Raw genomic sequence first — 20891 nt, 5'->3', positions numbered from 1 at the left:
AAGTGGGTGGATCACCTGAGGTCAGGAGTTTGAGACCAGCCTAGTCAACATGAAGAAACCTAGTTTCTACTAAAAATACAAACATATACATATATAAATATATGCGTATATATAGATATATACATGTACATACATACATATTTTAGCCTGGCAGTGACACCGCTACCCCATTCATCACCAATGTTTGTTGATGTCTCTTCCTCTTTTTTTTGGAGATGGAGTCTCCCTCTGTGGAGCCTCCCAGGCTGGAGTGCTGTGGCGTGATCTTGGCTCACTGCAAGCTCCACCTCCTGGGTTTAAGTGATTCTTCTGCCTAAACCTCCCAAGTAGCTGGGAGTACAGGCATGCACCACCAGGCCTGGCTAATTTTTGTATTTTTAGCAGGGATGGGGTTTCACCATATTGGCCAGGATGGTCTCAAACCCCTGACCTCCAGTGATCCACCTGCCTTGGGCTCCCATAGTGCTAGAATTAAAGGCATGAGCCACCATGCCTGGCTTTTTTTTTTTTTTTTTTTTTTGAGTTCGGGTCTCCCTATGTTTCCCAGGTAGGCCCTCAAGCAATCCTCCCACCTCAACCTCCTGAGTTGCTGAGATTACAGGTGAGTGTCACCTTGCCTGCCATGATTTTGTCACCGCAGACCCCTCTTATTCCCTTTTATAAAAAGTCACTGAGAACCAGAAAAGCTTCAGGCAAGAACTAGAAAAACTGATATTTGAACTCATTTCTGTTGGATGCCAAACTTCTCTGGGCCTTCTTCTGTGAAAATTGGAAGTGGCAACATCCAGTGGCTCACACATATAATCCCAGCATTTGGGAGGCCTAGGTGGGTAAATCACCTGAGGCCACTGCATACCAGTCTGAACAACAAGATTGAAACTCTATCTTTTTTTTTTTTTGAGATGGAGTTTCGCTCTTGTCATGCAGGCTGGAGTGCAATGGCGTGATTTTGGCTCACCGCAACCTCCGCCTCCTGGGTTCAGGCAACTCTCCTGCCTCAGCCTCCCGAGTAGCTGGGATTACAGGCACGTGCCACCATGCCCAGCTAATTTTTTGTATTTCTGGTAGAGACGGGGTTTCACAATGTTGACCAGGATGGTCTCGATCTCTTGACCTTGTGATCCACCCGCCTTGGCCTCCCAAAGTGCTGGGATTAAAGGCTTGAGCCACCGCGCCCAGCCGAAACTCTATCTTGAAAAAAATAAAGAAGAAGAGAGGAGAGGAAGAGAGAGAATGAGAAAGAGGAGAGAGAGAGAGAGAGAGAGGAAGGAAGAAAATCAGAGGCTTTGGTCCCTTAATCTGCCACACTCTGGAGTAATTCTGTCCCTGCCTGAATATGATCTCCTTCAGGCAAAGTCTGGGTCTCCTTTCTCTTGCATGCCCACCCTGACCTGTCTGCCCCCCACTAGCTGCTCAATGAAGGCTGGCCCATGTAGAGTATGGGCTTGAGGCATCCCAAGACTTGGAGTTGTAGAAGATGTGAGTGAGAAGCCTTGGAATGCTCTGCCCATCAGGAAATGTGTCTATCTCAGAGTTCAGCTGAGAAGCTATGCTCCCTCTAACGCCAGTGCTCAGAGCTCCCCTACCCAGAGTGGAACCTTGGATGGCCAAGTACATTGGCTCAATATTTGCCTTGAGTAGCTGGGTGCAGTGACTCCAGCCACTGTTGGATCTGTAATCCTAGCACTTTGAGAGGCTGAGGCGGGTATTCAGAATATGATAAATGTAATATCTGAAATGTTTTGAGTGTAACACAAAATGTGAAAGCAATTTTTAAAATTAGATGTAATTCCATTACATCAATATAAAAAATTCCCTCATGGCAAAACACGGTAAGGAAAGTCAAAGGACAAACAACAAACTTAAAAGCAACAGTGTAAGTCATATCACCAAGAGCTAATTTGCTTAATATATCTAAAGCTCCTACATATCAATAAGATGGTAACCATATAATAGAAAAATAGGTAGCATATACGAAGAGTGAACTCTCAGAAAAAGAATTACAAATAACTCACTCACATGAAAAGATGCCCAAACTCTGTAATAAAAGATATATGTTAAAAATCAGAAGAAAATAACATTTTCACCAATCAGATAAACTCTAGTAGCACTCTGTACTGTTGAGTGTATAAGAAAACAGACACACTAAAACCTTGTTGATGGAAGTATATACCGATAAAATGTTAATGGAGAACAATTTGGAAATGTGGGAGATGATGTATTTACATGTAAGTATTATGCACTTCAGCATAGATATAACAGGAAAAGTGGTGGGGACAACTAAAGCATGTTACATTTAGTCGACGGAGTGAATGCTCTACAGCCATCACAGAGAATGAGGCAGTCCCGTAAGTACCAAGATGAACTGATCTCTTAGATACCCAGAGCAGCAGATCTTTTTCCTTGTTGGCTTCACTACTGGTAGAGTCATCTTTGGTAAGGTAAGGCAGAACATCTAATTCAAGAATATGACTTCCCATAAATACCGAAGAATTCAAAGCTACCAATTGGGGAAAGAGCTTTTTATAAAGCAGTGTAAAAATCTACAAATTACCTAGAAAACAGAACATCCTGCAGAAAACTCTAACTAAAAACATCCAAACTGGAATTCTTTACTGCACTTGCATGCTAACCTGTCTCATTATCTTAACATATCTGCTTCTTTTCCTCCTCAGACAACCCCAGATAACAGCACAGAGAGACCAGACATCCTTAAACTCAATGTAAGCTCATGTTGTTAAAAACAGCCAGAGAGTGATTAACTCATGAATCCCCAAGTGTGTTCTCAGATCATCAACAGGAACCAGGAAGCAGTGAACTTTTCCAAATGCATAGAAACAGAAGCAGAAAGCAAGTGATTTAATCAAGACACCCACAGAGATTAATGGTAACATCTACTTACCACGTGAACGAGTGTTTGTCTCATTTTGATCTCTGTCTTAACCAACTATACAAAATTCCTATTAACGGAGAAAAGATTTATTATACTCCCTTATGAAATCAGAGGTACTAGATTAACTGAATCCATAACTGCTACACTATGAAACACAACTAAAGGTTAAACTATGAAGCTTCAGTTTCATTTCAGGCAACCTCCTGATATAAACACAATCTAGATTTAAAAAAAAAAAAAGCTCAACAACATACACACATTTGCAAAAAATCACACAGAACACAAACACACAGAAAGGGTGAGCCTGCTTCCTATCCACAGCACTGTCAAGCTTGCTCTGGTAAATGAAAGCCAGGAAGCCCATCCCTGAACAGAATGAAGGGGATGAATACAAGAACAAGGAAGCCCTTCTATGAAGAGAGTTTGGAGTGTGTCTCTGTGTATATATGTACTCACATTTTTAGTGTCTTTGGTGTGTGAAAGAAAAATAAATCTTGGGGCCCCTAAATCACTAAGCTAAAGGGAAAAGCCAAGCTGGAAACTGCTTAGGGACAACCTGCCTGTCACTGAGATAGATGCATAGCAGATTGCCTCCTTTGGAAAGGCTAATCAGAAACTCAAATAATGCAAGCACGCCTGTCTCTCACCTATCTGTGACCCAGAAGCTCCTTCCAACTCCAAGTCTTTTTCCTGTCTTTGCTTCACGTTGTCCTGCCTTTCTGGACACAAACATTGTACTTCTTACATATGTTGGCTGATGTCTCACGTCTCCCTAAAATGTATAAAACTAAGCTGTGTCCAGACCACTCTGGGCACATGTTATCAGGACTTCCAGAGGCTGTCTAAGGAAGGTGCATCCTCAAACTTGGCAAAATAAACTTTCTAAATTAACTGAGACTTGTCCCAAATTTTCAGGGTTACAAATAATACCAGCAAATCTGGAGACCTGCTGAAGGAAACAGAAGGTAGTCTAACTTCATTATGACTGCAAAAATGCATCTGGCATATCCATACAATAGGATATTACTTAGCAAATAGAAGAAAAAGAACTACTGACACAAAAAACACCATGGATGAATCTCAAAATAATCATGTTGAATGAAAAAGCCAGAAAAAAAGAATACCTACTGTATGATTCTATTTATATAAGTTAGAAAATGAAAAGTAATCTACAGTCACAAAAAGCTTATCAGTGGTTGCCTGTGGATCAGAGGCAGGAGGGAGACAGTACTGAAGGGTACACAGAAACTGTTGGGATGACAAGTACATCTATTATCTCTAGTGGTGACAGCTCTATGGCTGAATACCTACATGAAAACATCTAACTTCACACTTCTAATATGTGCAGTTTGGGTGTCACTTGACTCCTCAATAAAGCTGTTTAAAATTTTTTGATAAAAATAAGTTCACATTTACCACCAATCAGGTTTAACTAAAACCTTACAAAATGAAAGAGATTATTTTCACTTTCAGAAGGATATCTGGTCACAGTTACATATCATGCTTTGTGGACAAGCAATTTCAGAATAAATACAGATTTCAAATACTTAAATGTCTGTATTTCCTCCCATTCATCCTTTTTGTTATTTAAAAGAAGCTAGGCTGGGCACGGTGGCTAACGCCTGTAATCCAAGCACTTTGAAGAGCAAGGTGGGTGGGTCACCCAAGGTTGTAGGTTTGAAACAGGCCCGACCAATATGGTGAAAACCCCATCTTTAAAAAAAAATGAAAACAAAAATTAGGTTGGGCTCAGTGGCTCACGCCTGTAATCCTAAAGAAGCTAAAGCATTTTACAAAAAATTCCATCACTTCAAGTTTCATACAGAGACTCTCTAAAATTCAATAAACATTTAACTTTTTGGAAAAGACTGGACCTTAAACACCATCCTGTCCAACTTTCTCAATTTAAGGAAGTAAACTTAGCCCCTCCCCTTGTAGGGAGTTCATCCAGTCTCATGGCTTTGAAGTCAGCTCTATGTTGCTGACACCTACCTCTGTCATTTTAATCTACACCTCCCCACTGAACTACAGACATTTATTCCACTGCCCACTAAACCACCTCACTTGACTATCTAATAAGTATCTAAAACCAATTGTGGCCAAAAGGTATCTTCTGATTCCCCTCACCACCAACTTATCCTCCAATTTTCCCCATCTTAGTAATTGAACTATCACACATTCAGTTCTCAACTAAAACCTAGAAATCAACTCTTGACTACTCGTCTACTGCCTTCCACATAGAATCCACATTTAAGTTCTTAGCTCTGTCTGCAAAGTAGCTTGCTAAAGCTGGCCCAGGCTCCATCTACACAGCTACTATGGCTTCTTACCCAGACAACAGCTCTGAAAGGTCACCATTTCCTCTTCTCCCTCTACCAGTCATCACTACACAGTAGCCACAGTCATGAGACCATCAATCCCCAGGCCTAGAACACTCTACACTTGCTGCCATCATTAAAGTGACATCCTAACTCCTTATTCTGCCCTAAAATATCAAGGCCCTTTCCACCTCTCTAGCCTCATCTACCACTATTTCTTCTCTGGCTACATTCCAACATTTCATACTGACTGTCTCAAACACAGTAAACTCATTTCCACCCCAAAGCCAATGCTTTCCCACCTCCATACCTGGAATGCACACAGATACTTCACCATTCATATCTCAACTCAAATAACATCTTGAAAAGCTTCCCAGACCTCACAATCTACAGAAGTATCCCCTGGTGAGAAGCTGGTGGTGAGGGGAATCAGGAGCCCTTTGGCCACAATAAGTTTAGACATGTATTAAGTGTTCAAGTTAATATTTAATTCACTTATCACAGACCCCATTTTACTGATGTTATAATACTTATCACTATCTAAAATAATTTTGTAAAGTTCTTTACTTATTTATTATATATGCTAATAAAATTCATTCATTCATTTATTCATTCATTCATTCCTGCTATGCCTATCAGAAGAACTAGCCGAAATAAGAACTGTGATCTTTTCTTATTTGACTTGAAAGCATTCATTTCCGGGTGCCTGTTACTACTGGTTAAAAAGTACCCACGTGCATTTTTTTACGTCTTTTTTAGTTCTTTTTTAATTCCTAAGTATGACGATTGGGTTTCCACACTCAAACCTGAGTGTGAACCTTTTGACAATATCAGCACATTACCAGTCTGACGTTTAAAAATAAAGGTCAATTTCAACTGTCCTATTAATTTTACAAGATTCCAAATCTCCTTCCTTAAACCTTTTTACATCATTACATTACCTGTCTGATGTTTAAAAATAAATTTCAATTTCAACTGTCCTATTAATATTACAAGTCTTCAAATTATGCTTCTAAAAACCTGAAAAATTCAACGACTGGCCTGCCTCATTATCATGAGATTTCTATTTGATATAATATCAACTTATCAATTTACATGAATGTTGCTGATTTTGAGACTGCATGGCCTGTCACTATAATAGTACACTTTTTGATAAGGATAAGGTCAATATAAAAAGTATTTACTTTTAATGATTAAATTGGGATCTCTAATATCTAACCTTTGGGAAACTTAGCAAATAGACATATAATATACTATCTAAATGCACCAATTTAAACATTTTAAATTACTTTATTTTCTTTTTTAGAATTTCAAAGCTTTCAGACACTGCTACCAAAAAATCTACAAATATTTTACCTGGTTGTTACACATTATAAATGGTCTCATAGTAAATCACTAATCACTGGGATGTACATTTTATAAGGACAGAGATGTTTATCCAGTTGGTTCATTGTATCCTCCAGCACCTGTACCTGGCATATTATCAGCTTAAAATAATATGTATTGTTAAATACCTGCAAGCTCCTGTTTTATCTTATGGAGCTCACTATATTACTTCCACATTTAGAGCATACTGCTAATATGTGTAATCTCTTCATGCTATTGCTTGATGCCATGAAAATATTAAGCATGATCCGAACAGCAATTCTAAATCACAAGTTCTTGACTTTCAAGTTATAGAGTGATATGTGGCAAATGGGTGGCAATTGATCAACGTATATTTTTGCATTAGGTGTGATCAACATAGATTCTCTCACATTGTGCTGAGGAGGCAATACTCAATATGGAGTCTGGATACACACACTGCTCTAGGGCTAGGGAGAAAGCCACTGATAGAAGACCGTCTGTCTGTGCATCTCTGAATATAGACTGCCAGAGTATCAAGTTTTATACTGATGCCAAGGTGAATGGTAAATAGCGCTACAGGGCTGATAACGAACGTTGCCATAATAAAGTAGTTAGAAGCAACCATTGTGAATCATAAAAAAGCAGCTCAGTTTTTGGTGGGCTGAAAGTAATTTATACTAATAAAAATTAAAATATTCAAGTTCATGAATAATCATTCATGAATAAAAAAGATTATTCGTAAGACATTACTCTTTCCCTAACATTTCTAAGAAAAAAGCAGCAGATATACAACTAGTTTGCTGGGAACTACATATAACACAGTGAACACGAGTGGGAATGTGTGTCAAATTAGGCTGACACTGCAGATCTGAAGCAAGCAGCTCTCTATCACCTAATATACCCTAAATATGAATCCCTGTTCCATCTTCAACCAAGTAACCTCTGGCATTTATAACCTGTTTCTTAATATAAAAATAAGACTAATCCCTGTCTAGATTTGTAAATAATAAAATTTATAAAAAAAAAAAGTAAAGTAAACATATACTTCTAATTATTTGATCAGCATGGTCTGCCTACCTGGCTGGCTGGCTGGACTGAGGACGAGCAGGTTCAATACCAACTGGGAAAGCTCCTATACAAGGTTAAGATGACAAGTAAACAGGCCATTATTTCACAAACAAAACAGCCTTTTATAAAATATGCATTATACCACTTCACACCCACCAAGATGCCTATAATCAAACAGACAGTAACGGTTGACAAGAATGTAAAAAAACTGGAACCCTCACACATTGCTGGGGAGAATGTAAAATAATACAGTCACTTTGGAAGACAGGTCCTCAAAATGTGAGGTATAGTTATCATATGAATCAGTAATTCCACTCCTAGGTATACACACAGAAGAAGTAAAAACAGATCTACACAAAAGCTTCTACGCAAATGTTCACGGCAGCATTATTCATACTTGCAAAAAACATGAAAACAACCCAAATGTCCATCAACAACAGACAGACAAATAAAATGTGGTATATCCATATAATTGAATAATATTTGGAAATTAATAAAAAATGCATGATGATATACAAAGATAGATAAACCTTGAAAACATGCTAATGAAAGAAGTCAGACACAAAAGATCACAAGTCATCTGATTGCACTTATATAAAGTGTCTAGAATAGGCAAATCTACAGAGACAAAAAGTAGTTGAGTGGTTGCTTAAGGCCGAGAAATTTGAGAAAAATAGGGACTGACTGTGAATGGGTACAAGATTTCTTTTTGTGATGGAAATGTTACAGATTAGACAGTGGTGATAACTGTTCAACTGTGACTATATTAAAACCATTGAACTGTACACTTTAAATGGGTGAGTCCTATGGTATGTGAACTATATCTTGATAACGCTATTAAAATATATTGTGCATTATCTTTAAATAATTAGAGCTTTCAACCATCAAATAACATGTCTTATCAAGATGAAGTATGGACATGTTGTCACCCCCACAGCTACATTCCATATGGCTCACAAAGTCCTCTCACAGCCCCCAGTCCTCATGACCAAGATTATTCCCAAGGGCATTTCTGCCAGAGCTCCCAGAGAAGATGCTTTCTCTTCCTAGGATCACAGGTGGAGCTGGTTTCAACTGGGGCTCCTTCTGTGACAAGAGAGAATAGGCTAACACTCTAAGAAAAGCAGAATGAAAGAGGGAATGGGGCAGTGGGATAAAGAAAGAGGGGGAAAAAGAAAGGTGAGATAAGAGGAGACACAGAGAGGAAGAGCACAGTAATTATTGTTGAAGCATCTGCATCCAGCCATGCTGGCTAGTTTAAAGTGGGTCTCTGTAATTTGCTTTTAGGAGGGTCTTAATATGTTACTTCACTACAAACTCTTTCCCTACTTAACTGATAAACTTTCCAAGGATATATACAAAAGTAAAACTAAATCCTGGGCATTTTTTTGTTTAATACAAAGACATATGAAACACTGGAAAAAGCACACAGAGCTCAGTGGTTAAATGAAGTCAGACAGACTTAGATTCAAATGTGAGTCCCAGGCTTACCTAAGTGACCTTGGGAACACACAATTTATCTTCCCCAAACCTTAGTTGCCACTTCTGTAAAATGGGAGCCCTAGGTTTGGTTATTTTACAGACAGGCCACTGTCCACATTAAATAAAATAACTCATGGCAGTACCTGGCATATAAGAACACAATGATATGACCCACCATTATTAGTGGTAAACTCATGATTTATTACAAATATATTTAGGGCATAAAAAAAGTATTGTTTTAAAGCAAAGATAGTATGAATAAAGGTAAGAGCCAGAGAAAACTGTACCATGCTTCACAGAAAAATACTCCTTATTTATTTGGAGAGCATTATTTTTAAGACACGTTAGAAACTAAACCTAGGAATGGTAAACACAACAGCCAGAACCAGAAATGCTAATTCATAAAAATCAATTCTGGTTCTTAGCTAACCTTGCCCAATACATACTTTGGTCAGAGTTATTTCTTCTTAGCCTTCAGTCTGCAATCACTTTTGGAAACCACTCCCCACTTGCAAATAGACAGCTTTAGACAACTATTTAGATTGCTAAGTTGTCTTCTACAAGGCTGCATATTATTTGCATCCACATGAGAGAATTCCCTCCATTCATCTACTGCCCATAGATATCACTAACTTGGCTCAGACACAAGTCCTCTCCAAAAGTGACCTTGTGATCACCCAGTTCTGAGTTTATTCATTCATTCGACAAAGACTTAATGAGAACCTACTATGTGCAAGCTAATGTACTAGGTACCAGGGATGCAGAGAATAAAAGAGATACCTCTTCCCCGTGTTCTCATGAGGACCTGTTGCCTCCTCATCACAACATTGACCACACTGATTACTGATTTTCTAACTACTTTTCTGCAACCCCTACAGAGACTCTAAGCAACCTGAGGTCAGAGACCATAACAAATCTGATTTGCACTGTATCACATTATTTTGAATAAGTCATGGAAAAAAACTGAAACAGAATGAGGTGTCAGCACAATATAGCCAAAGCATAGCTATTTGCATGGTCAGAGACTCATGCAGAGCATGAGTGAAATGTGTAGACACAAACTTTACAGATGAAATGCACTAATTCCAGAAAAAACACGAACTACAACAACTCATCCAATATGAATTTAAATAGCCCTGTAATTGTTAAGAAAACTGGCTTTGTAATTTAAAATCCCATAAACATCTCTAGGCCAGTGAGGTGCGGTGGCTTACACCTGTAATTCCAGCACTTTGGGAGGCTGAGGCGGGTGGATCACCTGAGGGCAGGAATTCAAGATTACTCTGGCAAACAAGGTGAAACCCTTCTCTACTCAAAATACAAAATATTAGCTGGGCATGGTAGTGGGTGCCTGTAATCCCAGCTATTCAGGAATCTGAGGTAGGAGAATCCTTGAATCCAGGAGGTGGAGGCTGCAATGAGCCAAGGTCGTGCCATTGCACTTCAGCCTGGGAAAGAGCAAAACTCCTTCCCCCACCTCCCCACCAAAACAAACAAACAAACAAACAAAAAACTTGGCCCAGATGTCTTTACTAAAAAATTCTATCAAATTTTTTAGAAAGAATTAACACTGGTTTTATACAATCCCTCCCAGAAAATAGAAGAGAAAGGAATACATCTCAATTCAATAAAGGGAATGGTCTAGATGTAAGGAGACTAAGGAGAGATTAGAACCAAATGCAACCTGTAATTCCAACTAGATCCTGTTGTTAAACAGAATTTGATCAGATAACCAGTAAAGCTTGAATAGAGTTGAAGATGTGATGATAGAAATGTATTAATTTTCTAATTTTGATGGTCATTTTGATACTACACAGAAGAATGTCCTTAGGAAATGCCACTAAAATATTTGGAAGCGATGGGTCATCAAGTCAGCAACTTATTAGCAAATGGTTGAGGGAAAAGCAAATGTTATCTGAATTGTACTGGTAACCCTCTGGTAAATTTAATCTTGTTTTAAAACAAAGAAAAAGTATTTCTTAAAAATATAGGAGGCTATCTTTATAATCTCAGGATACAGAAGAATTTCCTAAACTAGGTATAAAAACACTGCAAATATGAATGTTATAAATTCAGTCACATGAAGATTAAGAACTTTATAAATGGAACATTATTCAGCTTTTCAAAAGAAAAGAAATTCTGGCTTTTATGAGTCATATAACATAGGTGACAACATGGATGAACCTTGAAGACGTGCTAACTCAGATATGCCACTGACAGAAAGACAAACGCTGCAAGTTTCCACTTATATGAAGTATCTAGAATAGTCAAATCCATAGAAACAAAAGGCCAGCTGCTGGGCCTGGGGGAAACAAAGAGTTGATTAATCAATATACAGTTTCAGTTCTGTAAGATGAAAATGTGGAGACCTAGTATTCAATGTTGTGAATATACTCATCACTACTGAACTACCCACTTAAAGATGATTAAGATGGCAAATTTCATGCTTATTACCACATACATATATACACTTGTGGATAACACTTGAAGAAAGAAAGAAAATGGTTAACACAATATTGCAGAAGTCTCTCCTCTCTGGGATGTGATCTGAAAAGGGCACACAGGGAACTTAAAAAAAAAATTTCCTTAAGTTCAAGTACAAGTGGTTTTCATCATCCTCTAAAAGGATAAGCTTCTGCAGATCTAATTTTAAAATCAACTCCCCAAGAAAGGGAAGATGAGCCAGTACAAAAGCTCTGAAAATAAATAAAGAACTACAGGACAGGGGACAGGGAAGGCCAAAAGAATGAATCATGAATTATCTCAGTATTATTAACTTTAAATTATATTTTCTAAATAATAAAGGATCAATTTCTGTGCAACAATTTAAAGTTATAAGTGGTACTGGTCAAACTAGCTGTACTTTATGTAACTACCAAATATCTTTCTAAAATATGGAGCCAAATAATATCAATCCCCCAGCCTTTCTATATTGCTCACCACAACAGGAGGAGTCAGACAGGACAGGGGCAGTCCTCAGTGGTCTGAACCAAGAGAAGCACAAAGAGGCACTGAGGGCCAGCGTTCTGCCTCAAGAAAGCAGAAGCTGGTGGCTACACAGTATACAGTTTGTTCAGAGGCCTCCCACTTCTGACTGGTTTCCCACTAAGAAAAAAAGGGTAAGGGTAAAAAATATACCCACATGGCTTCTTATGGGGTGGGGGGAGAAATTAAAATGTCTAATTCTTCTTCTCAATAGCTTTAAAACATGCAAATCAAATTCTAAATTTTCTACTGTCAACTGGCTATATCAGCTGGGACTCAGGTCAGATACAGACAGGTCACTGAGGCTGACTGAAAATTACCTATATTTTACTCTTATTTTTATTCACAATGCTTTCAGGAAAAAATTTTTTAATTAAAATTTTTCTCATAATTCTACTCAAAGTATCATGGGCTCTTTATTCCATCAAATGAGATTCATACGCTGAAAAATACAATGGAATTCTTTAAAGATAAAATGTTCAACCTCCAAATAGAATCTTGAGTCCTGCCCTATTCCCTGAACTTCAGATTCACGTCTTCAATGTTCTTCACATTTCTACTTCAAAGTCTAGCCAGCATCTGAAACTTAACACAGTCAAAAAGAGTATCATTCATATCCACCCCTTCTCATATTCCAACAGCCATTTCTCTTCCAGGTTGCTGTCAAAGGCTGTCACACTTACTTTCCACTGAGCTGTTAACACTTAAACTGTCCATGGGCTGTGAAGCTAAAAGAGCACCAATTGTAACACACCTTCTGGGGCCTCAGGGCCTGCACAGAGTTTTGCTCCTCCCAGCACCCAAAAGCACTCACTCCAGCTCCTGCACACGCTTACCTGAAAGTTTCCTCCCACGACGGGTTGAGCACATTCTACAAAATGCATGACGAGTAGTCCTCAAACCTGACAAGGTCACAGAAAAAGAAAGGAAAGCCTGAGAAACTGCCACAGTCTAAAGGAAGCTAAGGAGACACAAAGACTAAATGTAATATGGTAACCTGCATAAGATCCAGGAACACACACAAAAAAACCTTGTTATAAACTGAATGTTTCTGGCCTGCCCAGAATCCTCATATGTTGAAGCTTTAACCTCGAATGTAATAGTATCTGGAGCTAGGGCGTTTGGGAGGTAATCAGCATTAGATGAAGTCATGAGGGCAGGACCCTTGTCTGATGGCATTACTGCTCTTATAAAGAGACACAGAGAGCTTGTTCTTTCTCTCTTCTGCCAAAAACACACCTAGGAAAAAAGACTGTGCCGTGTGCAAGTGAGGAAGAGACTCCTCACTTGAACCCAACCATCCTGGCACCCATTCTCAGACTTTCCACCTCCAGATCTGTGAAAACAAATTGCTTTTGTTTAATCCACTCAGTCTATGGAATTTTGTTATGGCGGCTAACTGATACAGATTTTAAGTAAAAACTAAAGAAATCGATCATGTATAGAATTTAGTCAACAATAATATATCAATATTACTTCACTAAATATGACAAATGACTACACTAATGTAACAGTTTAACAATATGAAAACTGGATGTAAGTTATTTGAAAACTCTACTATTTTCACAACTTTCTGTAAATTTAAAACTCTTCTAAAACACAAAGTGTATTTCTAAAAATTCGATGGCTTCCTATGCTTTTCTTAAACCAAAGGCCTCCCAATCTCTTTTACTTATCATCTAATACTTACACCTTGTTTACTCTGGTGTACCATGTTCACCTTTACAAGGGTTACACAGTGTGAGTTACATACATGTACACGTTTGTCAAAATTGATTAAACTGCACACTTAAGATCTATGCATTTCTCTATATATGTTATACTTCAATTACAACTGTTTTAAAATATATGATTGCCTCATCATGAGACAGAGTTTTACTCCTGTTGCTCAGGCTGGAGTGCAATTCGCTCACTGCAACCTTCTCCAGGGTTCAGGTGATTCTCCTGCCTCAGCCTCCTGAGTAGCTGGGATTACAGGCATGCACCACCATGCCTGGCTAACTTTTGTATTTCTAGTAAAGACAGGGTTTCACCATTTTGGTAAGGCTTATCTTAAACTCCTGACCTCAGGATAGTCACCTCCCCCAGCCTCCCAAAGTGCTGGGATTACAGACGTGAGCCATCTTGCCCAGCCCACCTTACTTTTCAAGTTACAGATGAACTGAACATCAGCACATCAGAAACTAACAAAGAACACAAATATGCTCAATGCTATCTAATGTCTTCTAAATCACACATCTGGCCCTTTTCATGGCACAGCTCTCCCTTAGTCCAATTCCTTCCTCAAAACCTTCTCTCCATATTTTCCTTTAATCAAAATCACCTACTAAACTTTACCCTAGAAATAAAATCATCTGGAAAGCAAGACCTACAAAGGCAAACCTCAGATGCTAGATACTTTCTATCTTACAGCATGGTGCCACCTCACTTGATAATAGATCTTCTACTAAGATTTAAGGCCTCCTGAACAAATACTATGGCTACCTCAAGGTCACTCTGGAATTCTCAGTAATGATTAAACAACACAGGAGGAGTCAATGGCAAGATCTTTTGCTCCTTTTCCTTCCCTGGCCTCAGCCTTATTGCAAAACACTCCCTCCCTTCTCCTACCTGGCCCCACAAGGCATGTTCTTACATTCCATGTGTACCAATAATTTCTATCATCCCATAAATTCTATACTTACTCTAGTAAAAAGTTAACTGTTTTTGTTACACTAAAGTTTTTTTCTTCATCTGACATTAACTATTTCTATAATTTTCTAATTTTTCAAAACACTGTTAATTTGCACACACCAAATCAACATACTTCTACATTATATTTTTGCACTTTTCATTTCCTGATTTGCCTTTTTCCTGCCGACTCACACTATTTGATCACAACAAATTTCTAAGCTTTTTCTCAACCTGGACTGTTTATATTATAAAAATGTCCCATGTTCTCTAAAATGCTCAATTTAAAAATAATAGCTAAATGATTTTATTCATCCAATTTTACAATATGAGTTTTTAGTTATTTCAAGAACTTTATCAACAAGCAAGTCAATTCTTAGGTGCTTCAAAGAAACAATTGTCAGTATGAAAAGTTAAGGCTTATGTGGTATTAATCAAATATTCTCAAGACTTGCTCAAATAGAAAACAAGTGCAAATATACTCATGTGTTGCTTAATAATGGGAGTACATTCTTAAAAATGCATCATTAGGCAATTCACCGTGGACATGACACTGGACTTATACAAACCTAGACAGTCTAGCCTACTACACATGCACCTAGATGATACAGTCTATTATTCTTAGGTTCAGACCTATACAGCAGCTTACTGTAATGAATACTATAGTATGTGTGTATCTAAACATAGAAAAGGTACTGTAAAAATACAGCATAAAAGATAGAAAACGGTATACCTATATAGTTGTTGTGGTACAACTAAAAGTTGTTGTGGGGAAGTTGGGGGATGAATGAATGTTAAGGTCTCAGACATTGCTGTACACCACTATTGACTTTATAAAGACTTTACACTTAGGCTACACTGAAAAGTTCTTCTTTCTTCAGTTAACATTGGCTTACTGTAACTTTTTTTATTTTACAAACTTTTAAACTCTTCTATAATTGCACTTAGCTTAAAACACACATTGTACATCTGTACAAAATATTCTTTCCTTATATCCTAATTCTATAAGCTTTGTTCTATTTTTAATTTTAAAACTTTTTCTTAAAAACTAAGACACAAACACCCACTAGCTTGGGCCTACACTGGGTCCAAATCATGCACATCACTGTCTCCCACCTCCAATCTCATTGTACTGAAAGGTTTTCAGGGGCAACAACATGCACGTAACTGTCACCTGCTATTATGACAGTGCCTTCCTCTGGAATATTTCCTGAAAGACCCACCTCAGGCTGTTCTATAGTTAACTTTCTTTTTAATCAACAGAAGTACACACTAAAAGAATGATAAAATGGGTAGAAAATACACAAACCAATAATGTATTTAACGTTATCAAGTATTATGTACTGTACATAACTGCATATGCTACACTTCTACAGGGACTGGCTGCACAGTAAATTTGTTTACACCAGCATCACCACAAAAACATGAGTAACTAAGAAATTATGAATACTACAGCTTCACTAGGCAATGGAAATTTCTCAGCTCCCTTGTAATCCGTGGGATCAAAATCATATATGAGCTCTGATGACCTCACTGGCACTATGCAGTACATAACTGTACTACACAAATTATGGCTATATGTGGCTGTACAAATGTATAGTAGTCCCAAGATACAAACTCAAGACCTTCAGCTAAACAAAGAAAGACATGTCAAAAAGTTTTAAGTCCTGTCTCCTTCCCCTGATTCTCCTGATTATTTCAGTACTGAAAAGAACTTTCTCTGGTTGCTGAGATGTTTAAATGAGTTTATTACTATGAAAAAGGTATTATTAGTGTGACATGGTAAAAGCCCCATAAAACTGCATACCTCAACCATACCTCGGCTTTCTACTGAAACTGCTCTCTCAAATGTGAGAGGCAAGCAGTCAAAACCCATGCCATATTGGCCCCTGCGACTTGTAATAAGTAATTAAGGACTGTAATTTCCACCCTACCCAGACAATGTGTAAATAAATGCTAATCTTGGCTTTTGTGAGCCACTTAAGTAACAATCAGAATGTCAAAAGTCCCCTGGCCCTCAGGAGTGTCCAGTGCCCCTCACCCTCCTCTTCACCTAGGAATCCACTGGAATGTCCGGAGCCCCTCACGCTCATCTCTGCCCAGGAGGTGATTCACAGAATCCACTAGCCCTCAGAACGTCTGAAGCCCCTCACCCCAACCCCCACCCCTCACCCTCACTCCTGAGGTGGTTTTATGGGTATAAAAGGTCTTGACACCCTCCTTTCGGGCCACGGGTTGGACAGACTCGAGTCCTCTGTGGCCACCGGCAATAACGACCCTGCAATTAGGCATACTTTTGTCTTGGTGTTGACTTTCTATGCTCAGGCCAGTACAAAATTAGCATAAGAAAGAAAATATTTCGGCATGGGAGGGAGGAGTAAGCCTATGGCAGACACCGGTTCAGAGAAATGAAAGAAAGGGGGAAGAGAAAGAGAATGTGAACACAGGCCGGTCTCCTTAAAAGAAATGTAAATGTATATGGCTATCTTCCTTGCTCCTCATCAGCAATATGTTTTTTTTACAGACACCTACCCTGCATTTGCTGATACACTGGCAGCAACCTGTTTAAATCAGGAGTGTGACATGCTACACTGCATGTCAGGCTGGAAAACAGCGACGATCTTCCACAGGGCTGAGAAGATGAAAAACACTAAATTCTGATCAATTTATTAATAAACAGAGAACAGCATTTTCTTCAAATACACGATTAATTTCACTACCAATACTTTATTCGCAGGATACACATTATAACTGCTGTTAAAGATAGGTGGGCATGACCGCAATAAGAGATTTCAACAGAAGGCAGAATTATTTATTTTTTTCTATTTGATTATTTTGTATTTGACACTCGTTCCACATAAGTTTATTTGAAAGAGTAAAGCGCAAGGCAGCGTGTACCATAATGTCAGGTTTCCAGCTTGCTGCTAGGAAAAGCAGTCTGGATAAGAGAGAATCTGTGTTATAAATGAAATCCCCTAAGACTAAACAACGTGCGCAGATTCCAGCTAAGTACAGTGAACCAGTATCCCTTGTAAAGTGCAAACACTAACTTCTAGGTTAAGTACTACAATTGTAAGCCAAATTTCCAAAGTCAACTACCTTTAGCTTGGGGCTAGAGCAATCACCTAACTCTATCTCCCACACCTGGCATCAACAACTTTCTTAAATCTTACGATGAATTCTCCACCTAATTCTATCTCCCACACCTGGCATCAACAACTTCCTTAAATCTTATGATGAATTCTCGCAACAAAATGCTTCCAAGCTTTCTTTGCTGAATAAAAATGGCGCTGCTTTTCCCGTCACATTATTGTTGATTTCTCAGTAATACTTAGGCCCTTTAACCAGCAAACTCAATTGGCCTCATTTAAATGCCACCCTTTTCTGAACCCTGCCAAGTGCGTTTTCGAGGGTTGGGCCAGGAGGTAAGGGTGGCTGCTTCTATCTACAAGGCTGCATCTTTCTCAGCTAAAATCCTGGGGATAACTCCCTCTCACTTTTCTTCATAACTTCAGCTTTCGCCGAAACTGTTGCCTCTGTCCCCCTTAAACCACACTCCAATGCAAACTGTCCCCAAAGTGCAGTAACACTTAAGCTTCTCTGTGCCCCTCACACCCATCGACGCCATCTCTAATGCACCGTTCACACCTAGACCCACGCCTCAGCCTTTCCGGGGGTCGTTCAGAGCCACCGTAGGGCAGGCACCAGCACGCAGGCCTTTCCGGAGCAAAGCCTTCCGCCAAGTCTACACCCCAGCCTGTGCACCCGAAGGGACCCAGCGATTGAGTCCCAGCCCCGCTGCGGCAGAGGGCAGGGACCAGCACGCACACCCTCAAGTCTACATGAAGACCCTCCCCGGGGCTGTCGCCGGCACCGACGCCCGGACCACCCCGGCCCTGGGCGGCAGATGGGGTTCTGGGGCGCACGCCGCGGAGGCAGGGAAGAGGCCGGCGGGAGCGAAAGGTCACCGCGACAGGCTTGTCTCCCCCTCCCTTCCAGCAGCGGCGGGTCCCAGTCCCCACCCCTCTCCCAGGCCCCCGGTCTGGCGGCACCACGGCCGCAAAGGGCGACGAGGGCGCGTGCCCAATGCCTGGGTGCCTCGCGATACCCGAACCCACCTGGTCGAGTGGCAGCTGCACCGCGTCGCCGAGGGGCCGCGGAAGGTTGAAGTCCTTGGTGCTGGCGGTGCCGGAGGGCGACGGAAAGGCTTAAACTAGGGACTGCTCTCTACTTTGCGCCCAGCGGCCGCCGCACTCACTGCGAATGACCACTCCCCCTCCTCCGACTTCCAGCAACTCCCAACGCCTGTTCCCCACTTTGCGCACGCAGGTGCGGAAGGCCGCCCACGGCACAATCGCAGCGTGGAACCCTGACGCGGCCGCCAATCAGAGAGTGCGGGCCGCACAGCGCCCCTCCCCCGTGCCGAGGGGCGGGGCGAAGAGAGGAGGTTCACCCAAGGCTGCAGCCTGAGGGCGCCTCGCCGGCGGAGTGCGATACCTTTCCGCGGTGAAACTTTAGAAGGGCGTCTTTGCCCCCTCACTCCTCCCTTTGTTCTCCCTGGAATGTCACAGCCATCTACCTCTCTCTTGGAGGGACAGCAGGCAACCTAGGGGTGGGCAGTTGCCCCCCAAAAAAGGAGCGAAGTGAGGGACGTCCCAAGCATTGCTGGGGACATTGGGGACCAAGCTTGGGCCTGGGAGGAGGGGGACGGTGAGCCAAACCTAGCTGAAAAGCCCCTTTGTCTTTGAAACTGCTGTGTAAAAGCCCAAAGTTGAGAACAATCCTGTGGTCTGACCCTTTCAGTCCCTCTCCAGCTGCACCTGGGCCTTCCAGGTGGAGCGAGGTGTTCCTGGATTGGATGCCTGTGGTCGCAGGGAGACCGACTCACCTTTGTTGCGTTAAAGTTTAGTTCTTTGGTCGCCAGCCGCTCTTATTGAACGTCCTGCCTTCCTCCTCAAAGAGGCGGTTTCTAAGCATCCCTTCACCCCCTGAGCACAGTCACCCTCAGACTTTTGAGTTCTGTGTGTCCGCATACCTTCTGGGTGTTGAGGGAGGATCACATATACGTGTAATTCATTTGCCCTGAACTTCATAAAAGTAATCCATTTGAGCTCTTTGAAAATGCAACATCAACTTTTGTTCAGCAGACTTTAGAAGAGGAATGCCACAGGAGGGTTCCTAATTCCCCTTGGGAGCTCAGGACTTAAGGGTTTGGCAGTTTGTGATTTGGAAGTGTTTACTGGAAGTTTAATCACGTTTTAATACTTTTGGTAAAATAGCTCAATAATCCTCACAATTATGCTGTGAGATAGATACTATTATACACCATCTTTCAAATAAATTGAGGCACAGAAAAGTTATGTAATTTGCCCAAGAACTCACAACCAAGTAGATTGGAATCCAAGTAACCTACCTCCAGAGCTGACCTTGCCACTAGACCTTTGTCTTCCTCACACCTAAACCCATTCCAGAAATTCCCATCAGCTACCATTTGCTTTATGACTAGTCTGGGATCTTGAACAATAGGACAGCACAGATAAGAAGAATACACCCACTTTGGTAAATCGGTCAGTGGGCTTTAGTTTCTTTGAAAAGGAGGCAGTTGAACTAATCAATGCAGTCCCTTTCTGCCTACAATTGGAGTGGTCAGTGTAATCTTAGTTTGGTAGATTCTCAACTGAAACTGAATAGAGGATGGAAGGAAGAATAAGAAAAAAACCTCGACCTTCAGTCAACCTGGGGAAGTGTTCCAGTGGGAATTGTAATCAATTAGAGAGCAATTTATTGAGTTATGTTCTTATTAAAGAATATTAATTTAAAAATATAGATTTCTCTATTAATACAGTATTAGAAAAAAAGATGTTTTTTATTTTCTTCACTTTGGAAACATGCAGAGGAAGCATACAGCTGGCAGAGCATACAAACTGAAGGAGAAATTGAAATACCATTTTAAACCAGTAAAGATGTGTGTTGGGAGCATACTGCACCTAGAGTAGGCAGCACAAAGATGCAGTCTCTGTGCCACCATGCCCAGCTAACTTTTGTACTTTTTGTAGTACCAATAATGTCTACAAAAGGAGTTTCCTTAGGCTGAGTTTTTATTTTAGTCACAATGACAGAACATAGCC

The 20891-nt window shown here is 40.3% G+C and overlaps 1 protein-coding gene and 1 pseudogene across 28 annotated transcripts in view; one reads left to right on the top strand and one right to left on the bottom strand.

The window, feature by feature from the left end:
* TEX9 (testis expressed 9) overlaps positions 1 to 19104 on the bottom strand; it is a 145549-nt gene extending 126445 nt beyond the window's left edge. For 9 of the 28 annotated variants that reach the window (XR_013520629.1, XR_013520631.1, XR_013520630.1 and 6 more), the window contains exons 1-4: positions 18882 to 19104; positions 17296 to 17395; positions 12930 to 12995; positions 7636 to 7690 (exon numbers count right to left, since the gene is read on the bottom strand). Coding sequence is in view for 4 of the 28 variants with exons in the window: in XM_078333227.1 (XP_078189353.1) it covers positions 7636 to 7690; positions 12930 to 12995; positions 17296 to 17302 (128 nt within the window). In the remaining 24 variants the exon portion in view is untranslated. The remainder of the gene's footprint in view (positions 1 to 7635; positions 7691 to 12929; positions 12996 to 17295; positions 17396 to 18881) is intronic. The other 19 variants (XR_013520647.1, XR_013520639.1, XR_013520641.1 and 16 more) reach the window with 7 other exon arrangements.
* On the top strand, positions 5970 to 6063 carry LOC118145442 (small nucleolar RNA U13; annotated as a pseudogene).
* Positions 19105 to 20891: the final 1787 nt, after the last annotated feature.

This window comes from Callithrix jacchus, chromosome 8, assembly GCF_049354715.1.
Source record: "Callithrix jacchus isolate 240 chromosome 8, calJac240_pri, whole genome shotgun sequence".
NCBI classification, from domain to species: domain Eukaryota; kingdom Metazoa; phylum Chordata; class Mammalia; order Primates; family Cebidae; genus Callithrix; species Callithrix jacchus.
Note: the sequence above shows the minus strand (reverse complement) of the source record. Positions and strands in the feature narration are given on the sequence as shown.